A 19,193-nucleotide genomic window follows, 5' to 3' on the forward strand; every position below is an offset into this window, starting at 1 on the left:
TGGGTAACTATTTTTTTTGTACACATCTAGGTAACGAACTTGTTGAAAGTGTTCACATCTAGGATTTAACCTGCTACAGCAGGTCATAATGGTCATATGTGAACACTTCCAACAAGTTTGTTACCTAGATGTGTAGAAAAAAAGATAGTTACCTAAATGTAAACATACCTAAAAGTTAATTACCTTAATAAGTCCCTACGTTGAAAGCCATCTCCTTACTTTTTTGCCCTGTGTAGATTGGTTTTAATATTTAATTCACTTCACTTAAACAAAGTCAAAACTTTTGTAACATATATAAAATTTAATTTAATAATAAGAGTTAGGGTACTGGTCTCCACATACATCATTGAATTATTATATGCATTGTATTATTACATGGGATTAGTAAATTTTAAAATTTGAAAGGCCCATTTTATATTTTTGCTTTGGGCCTCTAATTGGCTTACAGCAGCACTTTTTGCCCGTTGAACTCCAGTTAAATCCTCATAGGCAAATATCCACTACTCTCAGTTTTTGCCAGGCAAACTACGGCAGCAGAAAACGAACGAAATGCAGAGTAGTATATGGTGAGCAAGAGTAATACTCATTCGGTCGTTGTGTGTGTGTTTCATAGGGTTCGACTCCAGCTGATTTATAGGTGAATTGAAACACAAAGACCTGATCAATTTGGATATTCTGATCTAATCCTAATCTATTTAGCAGGATCAGTAATCCCAAAGAGTAGCAATTCAGGCCAAAATTTTCGGTGGTCAACGTTCAAGCGTGGATGTGCAAGTTTGATTGGTTTCTACCCCGATCGATGCAAAGTTGCAAACATGAAAACTGCGCAAACTGGTGCCACTTCACAAAAATCTGATGCGAGAGTGTTGTTACTTTCTTAAAAGATACCCTCTCAATAAATATAAGAAGCTCAGATGTACATATTCAAGAAGAATTATTACGTTTAAGGGACATATACCTCATTGGAAACTATTTGCCATTAATATATTAGTGGAATATATACTTCTATGTTGTCATCACCAACCCACCCATCCTCACCCCCTATATATAGACCTCCACCATCGTTCCAAATCTCACTATCTACGATATCCATATTCTTCACTTCCATAACATCGGAAATAAAGCATGTCGGGTGTTTGGGTGTTCAAGAATGGTGTTGTTAGGCTCGTGGAGAGCCGAGGTGCTGACCCCTTGCAAGGTCCAACTCGTGGCAAGGTGCTGGTGCACCTACCCACGAACGAAGTGGTCACTTCATACAAGGTTCTTGAACGAATTTTAACGTCTCTGGGATGGGAAAGGTACAATAACGATCCTGACGTTCTTCAGTTTCGTAAAACAATGACAATTCACCACATATCTCTCCCAAAAGACTTCAATAAGTTCAAGTCAGCGCACATCTATGATATCGTGGTCAAGAATCCTAATGTCTTTGAAGTAAGGGATACCTAATAAACTCCCGGTGGTCGTGGTCTTGCATACATGGCTGATTACCTGGCTCCATCTTTTCTTTGTGATATGTGTGTTTTGATCGTTCGTATTATGTGTTTTTCGTAATAAAAGTTTGACTTTTACTGTTTGTATATGGCTTTCAAGTATTTATATATATGATCTGGAATTGTATTTTTAAAATGTACAGTAACGTTCTTGCATGTACAAAGTAAGCATTCTTCTAGTTTTTTGATCATACCTATAAATGGCGTACGTTGACATCATCTTATTTGTTGTATACATTTTTATGTTACTTGTATATTGAATTGTATATATGCTTTAACCACTTGAATATTTATGGTAATTTTTTTCTCTAAACAAAAAACCAAACTAATTATTTTATATACCCTTTAAATACCCTCCTATATATTTCTACTTTTCTTTATATTTATAAGATCATCACAAGTTATATTTATAAGATCATCACAAGTGTTAAAATTAAAAGATAAGATGAGGAATAAGAATTAATACTTTACATGATAATCATTGAAAAGATAGAAGAATTAAGTAAAAATAATTTAATTTTCTTTCTTGAAAAACTAATTAACAGACTCCTTTTATAACACACAAGTAAATATTTATGGCAACGTTAACAAGAACGCATGTGTTTATCAGTGTTGGTCTTTACCCTAATTTTAGGAGTTCCTAGAATATTTCTCTCTCTTTCTTCCTATATCTCTTACATATCGTATTCACCAGCACTATACGCCACACGCTTCTTCCGAGCGGCGAATTTAAAAAGTAAATCACATGATTCACTATTTAAATAAAACCGATAAAAACATAAAATAAAAAATACTAATTGCATGTTCGAATTAGATTGAATAATATATGCAAAATTGTTTTTTACAATTGTACCCGAAAAAGAATAAGTATTAACAAAATTTCAATAACTTTGATATTCATGCATGGTATAAAATTAACAAATAATGATTAAAAAAATAAAAAAGAAAAAAAAGTGAATACAACTAAACCTACAACTACATTATCAATTATCAATTCACGAATCATGATAGTGGTCATCGTGGATATTTGATGCTCATGGAATATTGAAATTGGAAATAGAATTTTCATATAGTTTATTTAAATTTTACAAAGTTAACTAAATAGAATATTTATCGCTAGTGGCAAATTTGATCAACGATCGTGAAGATGGGAGGTTAATGTGTTGTGAAATGATTGACTCATTGTTTCACTTTTTTTAATGAAATTTATATTCGGCTATGAGTATTGCATTATAACTTAAAAGTACTGGGCTATTAAAATATGGAGTATGAGTTTTAAAATTTTGATTTCTATAATTATTTTTGTTAAAAATATTAAGATGTTCCTTTAAATATTTTTAGGTAGGTTGAAATTTTTAAATTTATATAACTTGTTACTAAAAAAAAAAAATCAGGAGTAAAAGATCCAATGAATACCATTAAAGAATACGAACTCTAATAACCACTCATTTATAACATACTATTAGATTATTTTTATATTTTTAAATATTTTAATTATTTTTTAGTTTTTATAAATAGGAAAATCTATAGGGGTATTATGGTCAATATGCGTAAAAGATATTTGTACCTAATAATTATCATATATGGTTCTCGTTATCTCACAAACATAAAGCTCCACAACAAGTTTCTTTCTCCTCTACTTCTCTCTTCTAACACGCCGCCAACTTCGGCCATCGCCGACCACCGTCGCCCACCTCAGATCATTGTCGGTAAACATCCCCACTATCGCCTCCTCCTTCTCTCGTCATTATAGTGGTTCACCTTCATATATTTCTTGTTAATTTGTATGAAACGCCACCAGATTTTGTTCAAATATCGTCCAGATCTAGTCCACCACCAACCTCCAACGAATTTCCACTATCGCTATGTAACACTCAGTTTCAGATTCGCTTCTTTATTCAGGGTTGCGGTCCAATCTTCAGTGGTCATGAGGCTTAGGGCCTTGGGAAAGGAAGAATTTGGCCCTTCTCGGGTGTGGGTGTTATGGTCTAGTTATTCCAAGTGTTCGATTGTGTCTTCGGAGGCCAATTGTATAATCATAATTTGATATTTTCGGTCTTTTATGGATTTTGGGTTTTGTTCGGGAAGTTTTAAGGCTTGGGTGTGTTGTTAGAAGCGTAGGGCTTCTCGCCACCTTTTCATGGATATAAGGTTCGTTGGAAACGGACCTAAGATGAGGAAGTTATGACATTTTGAAGAATTGGCAGAATTGACCCCTAATGGAAATAGTTGGCGAGGCGGTCCCATGTAGGCGAGGAAGGATACGCGTGTCTAGATGGGTACGCCCAACGTAGTTGGGGGTACTCCCAACATAATGGTCAGAGTGCCAAACCCTAATTTTAAGGGTTTGGGCACTATTTAAACATCTTTATGAGCTCAAGGCTCTTTCATTCTCAGCCTCCTCTGCCTTCTAAGCCTCATTTCGAAAACCCTAACCTCATTTTGAGTGATTGTAAGATCTAAGTGTCTTCTTGGTGTATTCTTGCTCATTTTCAAGAAAAGGGTGTTTGGTGCTAGCTTGTGGTTCAAGGGAGGACGTTTAGATCCATACTTTTGGCTTCATTTACAGCTCATAAAAGGTAAAAGGTTCTAACCTTGCTAATTAGAAGTTGAGATCTAAGATTATGTGGGTTTTGGTCAGATTTTGACCTCATTGGTGAGACCTAGTGGTTGGATACCACTCCAAGAACTTTTAGTTGCTAATCTTAGCATTTATGATGATATAAGTTCATAATGTTCCCACCTTTAAGGCTAAAAATCATCCATACATGTTTTAGGTGGATTATGTTGGGTCTTAATGGATTAAGTTGGTTGTTGGGTCCCATAGAGTCATGCAAATGCATAAAGGTGCCGACTTTATGCATTAAGAGCTTAGTTGGAAGCTCTTCTGAGGTTTTGATGGAAGGACTTAATGGATTAAGTCGTGAAATAAGTTTTAGACAAATAGCGGTTACGCCCCGCGTAGCTGAAGTGTGACAACCGTCAATTTTTGGTCAAGTCAAAGTCAACTAAAGTCAACAAGTCAAACCGGTCAACTCATCTAACCCTTGTATATTAGGGTTTAGATTATGTTTCTTATTGTACAACTCGCAATCTTAATACAAAGTATCACTTAGAGTTTTCACGTGTTCGGAAATTCTAAACCCTAATCAGGGCAAGTGATGAAAATACTCGATAAAACATTATTCCATACCCCTCGGGGGCGTATAACATTCATAACGAGACTTAACGTGAGGTACAAACCTTGCTTTACGAAGCCAAAAACTCATAAAGGTCGCAAACAAAATCTCTCTCAAATCTCTCCCAAATCTCTCTAAGTATGTGAGATCTCTCCCAAATCTCTCTAAGTATGAGAAATCTCTCCAAGTATGTGAAATCTCTCCCAAAACTCTCTAAGTATGAGAAATCTCTCCCAACACTCTCTAAGTATGAGAAATCTCTCCAAGTATGTGAAATATCTCCCAAATCTCTCCAAGTATGTGAAATCTCTCCCAAAACTCTCTAAGTATGAGAAATCTCTCCAAGTATATGAAATCTCTCTCAAATCTCTCTAAGTATGAGAAATCTCTCCAAGTATGTGAAATCTCTCCCAAATCTCTCTCAAAATCTCTCTCAACTTTTTATAATCACTCAGGGCATCCTGACCCTTAATTTAGTTGAAAACCGCTCGAAAACGGAAGTTTATGCGAAAAACAGCCTTAAGGAGCTGAACCCTCTTAAGGAGCCGAACCCTCTTAAGGAGCCGAAACCTCTTAGGAACCGAACATGGCCTTAAGAACCGAACCTCCTTCTAGAACCGAACCTCCTTCTGGAACCGAACTACCCTTCGCCTTCGGTCCCTCTTCTGATGTGTCCGCCTGCGAGCCTGCTCGGACCGAGCCCTCCTCTCGGTTCTAATCCATCAGCCGAGCCCTCCCTTCGGTTCTAAGCTCCTAAGACCGAACCTCGCCTCCTGACTTCGGAATTTCGCAACTTCTTCCCGGTTTTTGACCCAATCTTCGTTTTAAGCCTGTTTTTCGTGATTTTAACGCGGGATTTTCACCAAAACTCGTATTTTAACATAAGAGACTGTGACATCCCCATTTTCACGGCCAGAAAAGACCGATTTTTTTGTTTATACTTTATAAAAAAATCAGAGTACTTCTTTTAATAAAAATGTTGCGGAATTTGTTCCCAAAAAAACATGATAAATACGTTATCAAAGCATTTCCGAAGAAATGTATTTTTATTCATTTAAAACATTTTGGATGTCATCGTCAATACAGAAACATAAGCATAAACAGAACTTACATTCATTTACACTAGTGATCTACATCTCTTTTAAATCTCTCAGTGCAAAGTAGCTTCGTATCGACACCTGTGATACAAATAAGCTGGAGTGGGTCAGGTTGGGAAACCTGGTGAGTACATAGGGTTTTCAACCCACAATAATATAATTATTATATTTAAACATCAAACAATCAACCCGATTACTCATCCCCGTTATCTTCTTTAATATTCCTTAAAGAATTATCTTAAGGGTCATCTCCTATATCATATTTACCTCTCATCTTTCTACCTCACATTTCCTAATATGCTCGTTCCTAAGGCATGAATACGTAGTTACAACGTCGCCTGAACTCGTAATTCATAGTAAGGGTTAGAGTATCATCGCATGAATATACAGTCACCACATCACCTGGACTCGTAATTCATCACCTACAGGTTATAAGTCTGCTGGTGTTTCCACGGGTTGTCTAGAATATTCCGTGGTCGCCATCTATACTCTAGTAGATGACTACATCTCCAAATTGTCGGACAAGGTTATAGTATCTTTCATCCTACATCACCGATTCATCATCACCTATCCATCACCTAATTATCATCACCTTCCTATCATCACCTATCTCTCATCATTTTATTTCATCACACACCAACTATTTCGTCTACCCATTTTTATCCCAACGTATTTGCAGATATAAAATAAATATATATTTAAATCATTTAAAACATGTAAAATCATTCATCAATCATAGACAGCAAGTATTCAGATAATATGCACACATAGCACGTAATTTATATAAAATACTTCATATGTATGTGTAAGATGAAAGGGACCATGCACTCACCTGTTAAAGTGATGATTCCAAACTCAGACAGCGCTTCGTTACTCTTAAAACAATTTCTTTCGACAAAACCTAGTATCAATACCACTAGGGTTTAGTCTAACGTTAACCGCGACTAATTAATAGTCTAGCTATTATTATTATTATTATATAAGCGTTAAACAACACTCTTATATAACTCATAATAATATCCCAAATAATTGTTTTAAGGTCCTAATAATGTTACTATAATTAATTAGAAGTTATATTAAAAATAGCGTAGGCGTAGCTCACTTACAGCGAGTTTTTATTAAAAACCGGGCTTCGCTGGAGCAGCTTTTCCGAGCCGAAAGCTTTTCTTCTCGGAGCCGTCGGGCGCTCCGGGGATTTCTTCTCGTGCTAGGGAGGTTCCCTAGACTTGGGAGGGGTTTAGGGAGGTTAGAGAGAAGTTAGAGAGAGAAAGAAAGGTTTGAAGGTGTGAGGAAATTATGAAGAATTCATCTCTTATTTATAGGAATTGTATAGTAAAGTAGTCTCCAAGCTTCGTCCGTAACTTTCGCATACGAGCTCTGTTTTTGTCTGTCTTTTTACCGTTGAGTTCCTATTAATGAGATCTTCAACTCTCATTTAGACCTCGTTGGCTAATTCTCATTCTATCTCGGATTTACAAAACTGTATCGAATTCGCCGTGCTTGAAAAGTAGAGACTAAGCTTCGTCCATAACTTTCGTATACGAGCTTCGTTTTTGTCTGTATTTTTACCGTTGAGTTCCTATTAATGAGATCTTCAACTCTCATTTAGACCTCGTAAGCCAAAAACCGCTCGAACTAAAATTCGAATTTCGGGCTGTACACTGCTAAGCCGAAACTTCGAAAAATCATAACTTCCTCATACGAAGTCAGATTTGGGCGTTCTTTTTATGGACGCTCTCGGTTTAACGTTTTCTACGACTTTCGCTTAGATCACTAAGGCTAAAAGTCTCTCCATCGTAAATTCACTATTTACGCTTCCCGGTGCCGTGCCGGTTTTGCCGTAAAAGTTCGACGGGCCATAACTTCTTCGTTATAACTCGGATTTCGGAGTTCTTTATATGTACGGAAACCTTGAGAAATATTATACGACTTGGTTAAGATTATTTATTATAAATAATCTTTTGCCGGAAATTCGTTTTCGACACTTATTGCCTCTAAATTGACTAGCCCGGATCTACGGGCGTTACAATTATCTCCCCCTTAGGATGATTACGTCCCGGAATCATCAATGAAACAGGGTTGTATAATGACTCCATACGTTATCTCTTCATCCTAGGTATTAATCGTAACTTTTATGGTCCTTCAAATGTGTATCTAACTTTTGGTCTTCTTGACTGCAAGCGGTGCTCGAACTTGCACCTGCTCGTTAGAATCCAAACTATGACATTCGAGTCACAATCTCGATCCTTGATGGAGACTCCTTCTTCTTCTTAGAAAGCTTAAGATAAGCTCCTCTGTTACTACAACGTACCGATGTGTAATATTCTAATGACCTGTCATCGTGTGCTTAAACTCAAATCTCTTAGAGTTAAATTCCAGAACAAACTATACCTTCCTTCATGTTCTAATGTGACATAATCACATCTTAAAACTTAGTATCTCTAGCTACAAGCCTTTTTAGCGACAATCGCGATACTTCTATTGATCGCTTTGATTTCAATCTTTTGGTTTAAGTCGGACGCTACATCAAACTTGGTTCTCTGAACCACGTAACCTACTTATCGTAGTTGAACTCAATTTGATATGACCACTAGGGTCGGAATAACAATCATCTTCGATGGTAACGACATACTCGAATAAAACGAAATCAATTACTAGCTTCTTGGTAACCTTGTGACTTTCCCTGATCCAAGCGTGAGTCCTGTGCTTCCGGTAGTATAGGCCTCTACTACCATTCACACCTACTCATACTCGTCCCAAGTATTGTCTTGCAGTTTTTCCAAGTCACCATACAAGAAAACCACACAATAACTTAACACATCAGATAACAAAACGAAGGTTTTATATTATTTCTTGAAACGATTACATAGGTGTTCAAGTTCACCCTAGACTATGCCTCTACTAGGCTACATCATACGAAACTATGGCTACTGCATAATCCGATCTTCGGGTAAGAAGTCCTCATTCTTGATTCCTCGCGTTGTTGTCTGCTTCATCGAGGATCATGTGGAATGCCCTTGGTTTTGGCGGTGCATTTGGTCTTGCAGCTTTATTTTTCTTTGGACAGTTCTTTGAAATATGCCCATCATTTCCACATTCGTAGCACTTCTTGTTGTCGAATGTACAATCTCTGGAATAGTGACCGGTCCTACCACACTTATAGCACGTCACTTCTCCATCGCATCTTCCGAAGTGCTTCTTCTTGCACTTCTCACACCACTTGGCTCCATTCCTTCGGTCGTCCAGGTTAGACTTCGAGAACTTTCCCTTATTATCAGGTCTTGAGGATCCTTCCAGCTTCCTCTTCTCGCCAACTTCAACTTTCTCCAGACCCTTTTCTCTTATTTGGGTCTCAACATTCTTGGCTGCCCAGATGGCGGCTTTCAAAGTGGTTGCTTGTTTGACCATTAGACCAAAGTCCGCTGGTAATCCATTGGCAAACCTGTTGACCTTGGAAAGTTCTGTTCGAACTAAATAAGGAACAAGCTTCATCTTCTCCGTAAAACTTGCAGCGTACTCGGTGATGTTCATTTTTCCTTTCTTTAGGTTCTGAAACTCGTTGTTGATCTCTAGTAGATCCTGCTCAGAGCAGTACTGCATTTTCAGTTGCACCAGAAAATCTTCCCAAGACATCTTACTTGCTTCTCCCTTAGGCATCGTATCTGCCAATATCTTCCACCAGCTCAAGACTCCCCTCTTCAGTTGCCTGACCGCAAAGACGGTTTTCTGCTTGTTGCTACAGTCGCAACTCTCAAACACCATCTCTATCTCGGAGATCCAGTCCATAATCTCAACCGGCTTCGGGCTTCCAGAAAGACTTGGTGGTTTTGCACTCAAGAAGTTCTTATACCTTCGCCCATCCTTGTCGTTTCCCCTCTCCGGGTCATCCCTTTGTTCACCTTGAGTCCCTACTTGACTCACTTGGCGGCTATAGTTCCCTTCCTCCGATTGCTCGGGAATCGGCTTGGTTTGCTCGATGGGCATGGTAGGTTCGTCCCTATTTTCATGCAACATCTGTCTCATTTCCTCCCTTTGTTCAGCTAACATAGCCCGAATCATGGCTTGTACTCCAGCCATGGTGACTGGCTCAGGCGCAACTCCCATTACAACAGGTATTTGCTCAATCACTGGGGGCTGTTGATTCCCATTTCCGTTTGCGTTCACTACTCCGCTTCGGGTTCTAGCCATTCGATCTATAGACGTTTGGTGTATAATGACGATAATTAAGATAGGAAAGATTTTATTTACGATCGACATGTAAATCTTCCTATTATTCCGAAAAGTTACATGGCAGTTCTAATACCGTATCTAAACGTTTAGAAATCTAAACACATAAAATTTCCAGATCCGGTCGGCAACAGACCATAGATCCGTTCAGACATTTAGCATCATAAATCATTTATCACATAAAAGCATGTTAGGCATTTTCATTAAATAAGCTAGTGCTTGTGTCTATTTAGGTGTATTACCTAAGACACACTCCTCACAATCATTGCTTAGCATTCTAAGTTTAAGTCTAGAAATAAATCCATATTCCTAGTTCGCTTAAACTAATGCTCTGATACCAACTGTGACATCCCCATTTTCACGGCCAGAAAAGACCGATTTTTTTGTTTATACTTTATAAAAAAATCAGAGTACTTCTTTTAATAAAAATGTTGCGGAATTTGTTCCCAGAAAAACATGATAAATACGTTATCAAAGCATTTCCGAAGAAATGTATTTTTATTCATTTAAAACATTTGGGATGTCATCGTCAATACATAAACATAAGCATAAACAGAACTTACATTCATTTACACTGGTGATCTACATCTCTTTTAAATCTCTCAGTGCAAAGTAGCTTCGTATCGACACCTGTGATACAAATAAGCTGGAGTGGGTCAGGTTGGGAAACCTGGTGAGTACATAGGGTTTTCAACCCACAATAATATAATTATTATATTTAAACATCAAACAATCAACCCGATTACCCATCCCCGTTATCTTCTTTAATATTCCTTAAAGAATTATCTTAAGGGTCATCTCCTATATCATATTTACCTCTCATCTTTCTACCTCACATTTCCTTATATGCTCGTTCCTAAGGCATGAATACGTAGTTACAACGTCGCCTGAACTCGTAATTCATAGTAAGGGTTAGAGTATCATCGCATGAATATACAGTCACCACATCACCTGGACTCGTAATTCATCACCTACAGGTTATAAGTCTGCTGGTGTTTCCACGGGTTGTCTAGAATATTCCGTGGTCGCCATCTATACTCTAGTAGATGACTACATCTCTAAATTGTCGGACAAGGTTATAGTATCTTTCATCCTACATCACTGATTCATCATCACCTATCCATCACCTAATTATCATCACCTTCCTATCATCACCTATCTTTCATCATTTTATTTCATCACACACCAACTATTTCGTCTACCCATGTTTTATCCCAACGTATTTGTAGATATAAAATAAATATATATTTAAATCATTTAAAACATGTATAAAATCATTCATCCATCATAGACAACAAGTATTCAGATAATATGCACACATAGCACGTAATTTATATAAAATACTTCATATCTATGTGTAAGATGAAAGGGACCATGCACTCACCTATTAAAGTGATGATTCCAAACTCAGACAGCGCTTCGTTACTCTTAAAACAATTTCTTTCGACAAAACCTAGTATCAATACCACTAGGGTTTAGTCTAACGTTAACCGCGACTAATTAATAGTCTAGCTATTATTATTATTATTATATAAGCGTTAAACAACACTCTTATATAACTCATAATAATATCCCAAATAATTGTTTTAAGGTCCTAATAATGTTACTATAATTAATTAGAAGTTATATTAAAAATAGCGTAGGCGTAGCTCACTTACAGCGAGTTTTTATTAAAAACCGGACTTCGCTGGAGCAGCTTTTCCGAGCCGAAAGCTTTTCTTCTCGGAGACGTCGGGCGCTCCGGGGATTTCTTCTCGTGCTAGGGAGGTTCCCTAGACTTGGGAGGGGTTTAGGGAGGTTAGAGAGAAGTTAGAGAGAGAAAGAAAGGTTTGAAGGTGTGAGGAAATTATGAAGAGTTCATCTCTTATTTATAGGAATTGTATAGTAAAGTAGTCTCCAAGCTTCGTCCGTAACTTTCGCATACGAGCTCTGTTTTTGTCTGTCTTTTTACCGTTGAGTTCCTATTAATGTGATCTTCAACTCTCATTTAGACCTCATTGGCTAATTCTCATTCTATCTCGGATTTACAAAACTGTATCGAATTCGCCGCGCTTGAAAAGTAAAGACTAAGCTTCGTCTATAACTTTCGCATACGAGCTTCGTTTTTGTCTGTCTTTTTACCGTTGAGTTCCTATTAATGAGACCTTCAACTCTCATTTAGACCTCGTAAGCCAAAAACCGCTCGAACTAAAATTCGAGTTTCGGGCTGTACACTGCTAAGCCGAAACTTCAAAAAATCATAACTTCCTCATACGAAGTCAGATTTGGGCGTTCTTTTTATGGACGCTCTCGGTTTAACGTTTTCTACAACTTTTGTTTAGATCACTAAGGCTAAAAGTCTCTCCATCGTAAATTCACTATTTACGATTCCCGGTGCCGTGCCGGTTTTGCCGTAAAACTTCGACGGGCCATAACTTCTTCGTTATAACTCGGATTTCGGAGTTCTTTATATGTACGGAAACCTTGAGAAATATTTTACAACTTGGTTAAGATTATTTATTATAAATAATCTTTTGCCGAAAATTCGTTTTCGACACTTATTGCCTCTAAATTGACTAGCCCGGATCTACGGGCGTTACAGAGACCCTAAATATTCATTTTTAATCATATTTTTGGGGGAAATCTGTAACATCCCAAAAATACAGTCTGAAAATTTCGTTTTAAATTGGTAATAAAACCATATTCATCAAACGTCATATACGAATCGTAAACAATGTATCTCAAAATATCATAACAACTGTCAAATATATCAGAGTATAAACATCACAGGCTGAACAAATGGTGTGTGCACTGCAATCTTCCCGAGCTCCTCTTTTGAAAACTGAGTACCTGAAACCAAAACTGAAAACCGTAAGCACGAAGCTTAGTGAGCTCCCCCAAACTACCTCATACCATACAATAGCATATAAAGCAACTACTGGGCCTTGCCCACTGCATCGGACCGAGGTCCGGAAACTGCATCGGACCGAAGTCCGGAAGTAACCAGGGCCTTGCCCTCTGCATCGGACCGATGTCCGGAAACTGCATCGGACCGAAGTCTGGAACTAACCAGGGCCTTGTCCTCTGCATCGGACCGAAGTCTGGAAACTACATCGGACCCAAGTCCGGAACTAACCAGGGTCTTGCCCTCTGCATCGGACCGAAGTCCAGAAACTGACTGAACATAGCATAGCATAATCATAACTACTAGCATGAACACATATACTGCATACTGCATCGGACCGAAGTCCGGAACACATAACGCAAGGACATGATTGAATCACAAAGACATCAAGCACACTGAACTACTGCATCGGACCGAAGTCCGGAACGAACTGAACATAGCATATCATAATCATAACTACTAACATAAACACATATACTGCATACTGTATCGGACCGAAGTCCGGAACACATAACACAAAGACATGCTTGAATCACAAAGATATCAAGCACACTGAACTACTGCATCGGACCGAAGTCCGGAACTACTACTAACTAAACGGGCCGGCATTGTGGTCGTAGACCCGTTCCTACTGGAAGGAAACTCACCTCACACTGCTGAAGTCCCGTAGACCACAATCCCACACTGCTGAAGTCCCGCAGACTCAACCCCAGCTGTTGGATGACAGATTCCCGAACTGTCAACACCAAAATAACACCCAATTAATAATTGGGTTCCACTACATAACTATAAATACATACTTTGGATAATTACAACATTACCCTAAGCTTAGCTTACCCAAGCCCAAGGCCCAATCCATAGGCCCAAAGTCAACTAGGAATCAAGACCCAACATATGGCCCAATTTTCTAAATTGGGCCCAAGCCTCTACATGGACTTCTCTGAAGGCCCAATTATTTGGTCCAGTCCAACATGTCTCATTCTATGGGCCCAATATCATACAACCATCCAGGCCCAAACTATGGCCCATCTATGGCCCAATTTTCCAAATTGGGCCCAATCCTTCATATCAGCCTTACTCTAAAGCCCAACTAAATATTCTAGTCCATAATCATTCTCGGATGGCCCATTACTGGCCTAATTACTAATACCCAAGCCCATTAGGGTTTGCTAGGTCCCTTAGGGTTTCACTAAGCCCATTAGGGCTTCCTTGGGCTTTTAAGTCTATGAAGCTTCATTGGGCCCATTAGGGCTTACAAGCCCTATTAGGGTTTCAAGTCCCTTGCCCAAACGTCCTAAGCTAGTCACGATCCAATCAAGGCACACCGCCACCCGACACGACGGCCGGTGGCGGCAGGAGGCGGAAGCCACCACCTCACGGTGGTGGTTTGGTTCATTTTCATTATTCCAAATTCAAATTACATTTTACAAGGCTAAATCTCAATTTGTGACATCCCCAATTTCATGGCCAGAAAAGACCGATTTGTTTATGATTTGTTTTTAAAATCAGAGTAATCGTTTAAAGAAAACTGTTGCGGAATTTGGTCGCAAAACAAACTATGATAAAAATTTATCAAAGCATTTCTTAAAGAAAAGTATTTTCATTATATAACAAAATCTCGGGATGTCATGTTCCGATACAGACACATAAGCATAAACAGAACTTACATTTATTTACACTAATGATTTACATCTCCTTTAATCCCTCAGTGAAATATGTCTTCGTATTGATACCTGTGATACAAAGAAAACTGAGCGGGTCAGGCTTGGGAGCCTGGTGAGCATATAGGGTTTTCAACCCACAATAATATAATTATTATATTTAATCATCAAACAATCAACCCAATTACCCATCCCCATTATCTTCTTTATTTCTTAAGGTTTTACCCTAAGAACCAACTATCCTTCATTCATTCATTCCTAAGGATTTACCTAAGGAATTGGCACGAAGTCCATTGCTGCCAAAGTTTATCTATCAGGTACTAAATCCATAGCTATCAGGCGCTAACTCCATCGTCACCAAGGTTCACTTAACAAGCGCTAACTCCATAGTCGCCAAGGTTTAATCAACAAGCGCTAACTCCATAGTCGCCAAGGTTTACTCAACGTGCGCTAACTCCATAGTCGCCAAGGTTCATCAAATAGGCACGAAGTCACATCGTCGCCAAGGTTTATACAATAGGCGCTAACTCCATAGTCACCAACTATCCCATCTACTCATGTTCTACCCAACATTTTCGTAGATATAAATACTTACACAGTTTAAATCATTTAACACCTGTATAAAACATCAATTCCATGCCCATTTCAAATAGACAAATAATATATAAACACATAACACGTATTTCATAGCAAATACTTCGTATTTATGTGTTAGAAGAAAGTAACTACACACTCACACCAAACGTATACTTAATACATTCAAACAATACTTGTATTAAAATCGTGTTTATGAAAGGGACTATACACTCACCTGATCAGAAGATGATCAGGCGGCACTACGGCTCTAAGAGCAGTACTTCTTCGGTGAAACTAGAAGATCTTCACACACCGGGCTTCTCGCAGGCAGAGCTTCGGCTCAGAAACTCTTTTCTTCTCGGGATCTTCGGGCTTCGGGACTTGCTTCGGGTCTCGGGATGATACTGGGGCTTCAGGGGGTTAAAATAGGGCTTAGAGAGGGTATCGGGAGTGAGAGAGTAAGGGAGGAGCAACCAAAATCGGCTGACCCTTGATTTCTATTTATAGGGTGAAATTTTTGGGTTCACGTCGTGAGTTTCAAGTGCTCACGTCGTGGGGCTTGATCGTCACTGCATGCGTCATCACAAGTGGGGTCTGACAGAGTCCAGGTGACGTTTTTCTGAGTTCACGTCGTGGACACAGGTCACGTCGTGAGTTTTGACACAGGATCAGATTTCGTGCCCCGAACTTCAAAAATTCATATCTTTCGCATACGAGCTCCGTTTTTTACGTTCTTTATATGCACGCGTAGGTGAGACTATGCTCTACAACTCTCGTTTAGACTCCGTTGGCTAATATTGAATTTATTTTTAATATATTTTAATATATTATTTTTAGTAGGCCAGGACAGGAAAACTCCGTTAGAAAATCATAACTCCTTCGTCTGACGTCCGTTTTCGTCTGTCTTTCAGCCGTTGCACTACTATAGATGAGATCTTCAATTATCGTTTAGATTATTTCGGCTAAATATCGCTCGATCTCATATTCGAACTTCGGGCTGTACACTGCTAAGCCGAAACTTCGAAAAGTCATAACTTCCTCATACGAAGTCAGATTTAGACGTTCTTTTTATGCACGCTCGCAGTTTAACGTATTCTACGACTTTTATTTAGATCGCTAAGGCCAAATATCGCTCCAACGTAAAAGGATTCCTTCTCGCTTGCTTGCTGTCTAAGCTCTTCGATCCTGCCCGCGCTGTGTCGTGCCGGTTCTGTCGCGAAACTTCGACAGGTCATAACTTCTTCGTTATAACTCGGATTTCAGCGTTCTTTATATGTACGGAATCCTCATAACATATACTAAAACTTAGTTAAAATTAATCCTTCTAGATAATATTCCATCAAAAAGTCATTTTGACGCTTATCGTCTCTAAATTGACTAGCCCTAATCTACGAGCGTTACAATTATCACCCCCTTAGGATGATTACATCCCGGAATCATCAACGAAATAGGGCTTGTAAAATGATTCCAATCTTCTGACTTAAGTCAGATGTTACATCGAACTTGGTCCTCTGGACCATGTAACCAACTCATCGTAGTCAGACTCAATTTAATATGACCACTAGGGTCGGAATAACCATCATCCTACTAGCCATTACCGAAACAAGGGTAATAACATATTTGAATAAAACGAGACCAATCACTAGCTTCTTGGTAACCTTGTGACTTTCCCTGATCCAAGCGTGAGTCCTGTGCTTCCAGTAGTATAGATCTATACTACCATTCACACATACTCATACTCGTCCCAAGTATTGTCTCGCAGTCAACCAAGTCACCATACATAAATCATATAATCATTCAACACATCAGATAACAAAACCAGGGTTTATATTATTTCTTGAAACGATTACACAAAGGTTCAAGTTCACCCTATACTATGCCTCTAATAGGCTACACTTCCTAATACAGACTTTATATATAGGTATGAAGTCTTCATCTTTTAATCCTCCCATCGTTTTCTGCTTCGTCGAGGAGCATGTGGAATGCCCTTGGCTGTGGAGGTGTGTTTTTCTTTGGGCAATCTTTAGAAATATTCCCTTCTTCGTTACATCTGTAGCACACCTTCTTGATAGGTGTGCACTTGTTGGCGTAATACTCTGTCTTCCCACATTTGTAGCAAGTCATCTCCTCGCTACATTTCCCGAAGTGTTTCTTTTTACACTTCTCACACCACTTAGCTTCATCTTTTCCCCCAGATTTCGAGAATTTGCTTTCTTTGTTGGTTATTGAAGATCCTTCACGTTTCCTTTTCTCTCCAACTTCAGCTCTCTCCAGACTCTTTTCTTTTATTTGGGTCTCAACATTCTTGGCTGCCCAGATGGCGGCTTTCAGAGTGGTTGCTTGCTTGACTAGCGGACCAAAGTCCGCTGGTAATCCATTGGCAAACTTGTTAACCTTGGAAATTTCAGTTGGAATTAGGTATGGAATAAGCTTCATCTTCTCCGTAAAGCTTGTAGCGTATTCAGTGACGCTCAATTTTCCTTTCTTCAGATTTTGGAACTCATTGTTGATTTCCAGAAGATCCTGCTCAGAGCAGTATTGCATTTTCAGTTGCACCACGAACTCTTCCCAAGACATCTTGCTAGCTTCCCCCTTGGGCATCGAACCGGCTAGTAACTTCCACCAGCTCAGTACTCCAGATTTTAACAGAGGAATTGCAAGAGCGGTCTTCTGTCTGTTGCTACACTCGCAACTTTCAAACATTGTCTCCATCTCGGAGATCCAGTCCATGACTTGCACCGGTGTCGGGCTCCCAGAAAGACACGGTGGTTTGGATGCCATAAAATCCTTGTACTTGCATCCACGTCCGTCATTTCCTCCATCCTGGTTGTTTCGGCGAACTATTGGTGGGTTGGCTTGACCAACGGTCCCACTGTAGTTTCCTCCTTCCGAATGCCCTCCATTTACTTTGGGCTCTTCCACTTGAATTGACAGTTCTTCACGATTCTGTCGAAGCAACTGCCTGGTCTCCTCCATTTGACGATCCAACATCGCATGCATCATTGCTTGTACACCGGCCATCGTCATTGGCTCAGGTGCTGCAGCTACAACAGGTATTTGCTCAATCACTGGTGGTTGATTCCTGTTCTCATTTGCGTTTCCAACTCCGCTTCTAGTTCTTGCCATTCTTGATCTATACACCGAATAAGGTGAATTTAGATCCTCATTCACGATAGATACATATATCATCCTTATCACTCCGAAACGTTTACATGCTAGTCCTAATATCGTAATCGTACGCTTAGAATCCTAAACACATAAGGTTTCCAGATCCGGTCGGCAACAGATCATAGATCCGAACAAATAACATTATATATGGCAAACATATAACATTTAGCACATAAAAGCATTTTAGGCATCATTCCTAAATTATAATAGTGCTTGTGTCAATTTAGGTGTACTACCTAACATATTTTAGACACACTCCTCACGATCATTACTTAGCATTCTAAGTTTAAGTCTAGAAATTTTCCTACAAAATTCATAGTTCGCTTAAACTAATGCTCTGATACCAACTGTGACATCCCCAATTTCACGGCCAGAAAAGACCGATTTATTTATGCTTTGTTTTTAAAATCAGAGTAATCGTTTAAAGAAAACTCTTGCGGAATTTGTTCCCAAAACAAACTTTGATAAAAATTTATTAAAGCATTTCTTAAAGAAAAGTATTTTCATTATATAACAAAATCTCGGGATGTCATGTTCCGATACAGACACATAAGCATAAACAGAACTTACATTTATTTACACTAATGATTTACATCTCCTTTAATCCCACAGTGAAATATGTCTTCGTATTGATACCTGTGATACAAAGAAAACTGAGTGGGTCAGGCTTGGGAGCCTGGCGAGCATATAGGGTTTTCAACCCACAATAATATAATTATTATATTTAATCAGCAAACAATCAACCCAATTACCCATCCCCATTATCTTCTTTATTTCTTAAGGTTTTACCTTAAGAACCAACTATCCTTCATTCATTCATTCCTAAGGATTTACCTAAGGAATTGGCACGAAGTCCATTGCTGCCAAAGTTTATCTATCAGGTACAAAATCCATAGCTATCAGGCGCT

General features: G+C 38.8%; 1 protein-coding gene across 1 annotated transcript; it reads left to right on the plus strand.

Moving 5' to 3' along the window:
- The first annotated feature begins 1,061 nt into the window (after positions 1-1,061).
- LOC145111770 (flowering-promoting factor 1-like) lies at positions 1,062-1,576 on the plus strand. Its single transcript, XM_079048019.1, has one exon. The coding sequence runs from the start codon at positions 1,126-1,128 to the stop codon at positions 1,447-1,449; it is 324 nt and encodes a 107-aa protein (XP_078904145.1). The 5' UTR covers positions 1,062-1,125; the 3' UTR covers positions 1,450-1,576.
- The last annotated feature ends 17,617 nt before the right edge of the window (positions 1,577-19,193 follow it).

This window comes from Lactuca virosa, chromosome 5 (genome assembly GCF_052849685.1).
Source record: "Lactuca virosa cultivar CGN04683 chromosome 5, Lactuca_virosa_CGN04683_v6, whole genome shotgun sequence".
NCBI classification, from domain to species: Eukaryota; Viridiplantae; Streptophyta; class Magnoliopsida; order Asterales; family Asteraceae; genus Lactuca; species Lactuca virosa.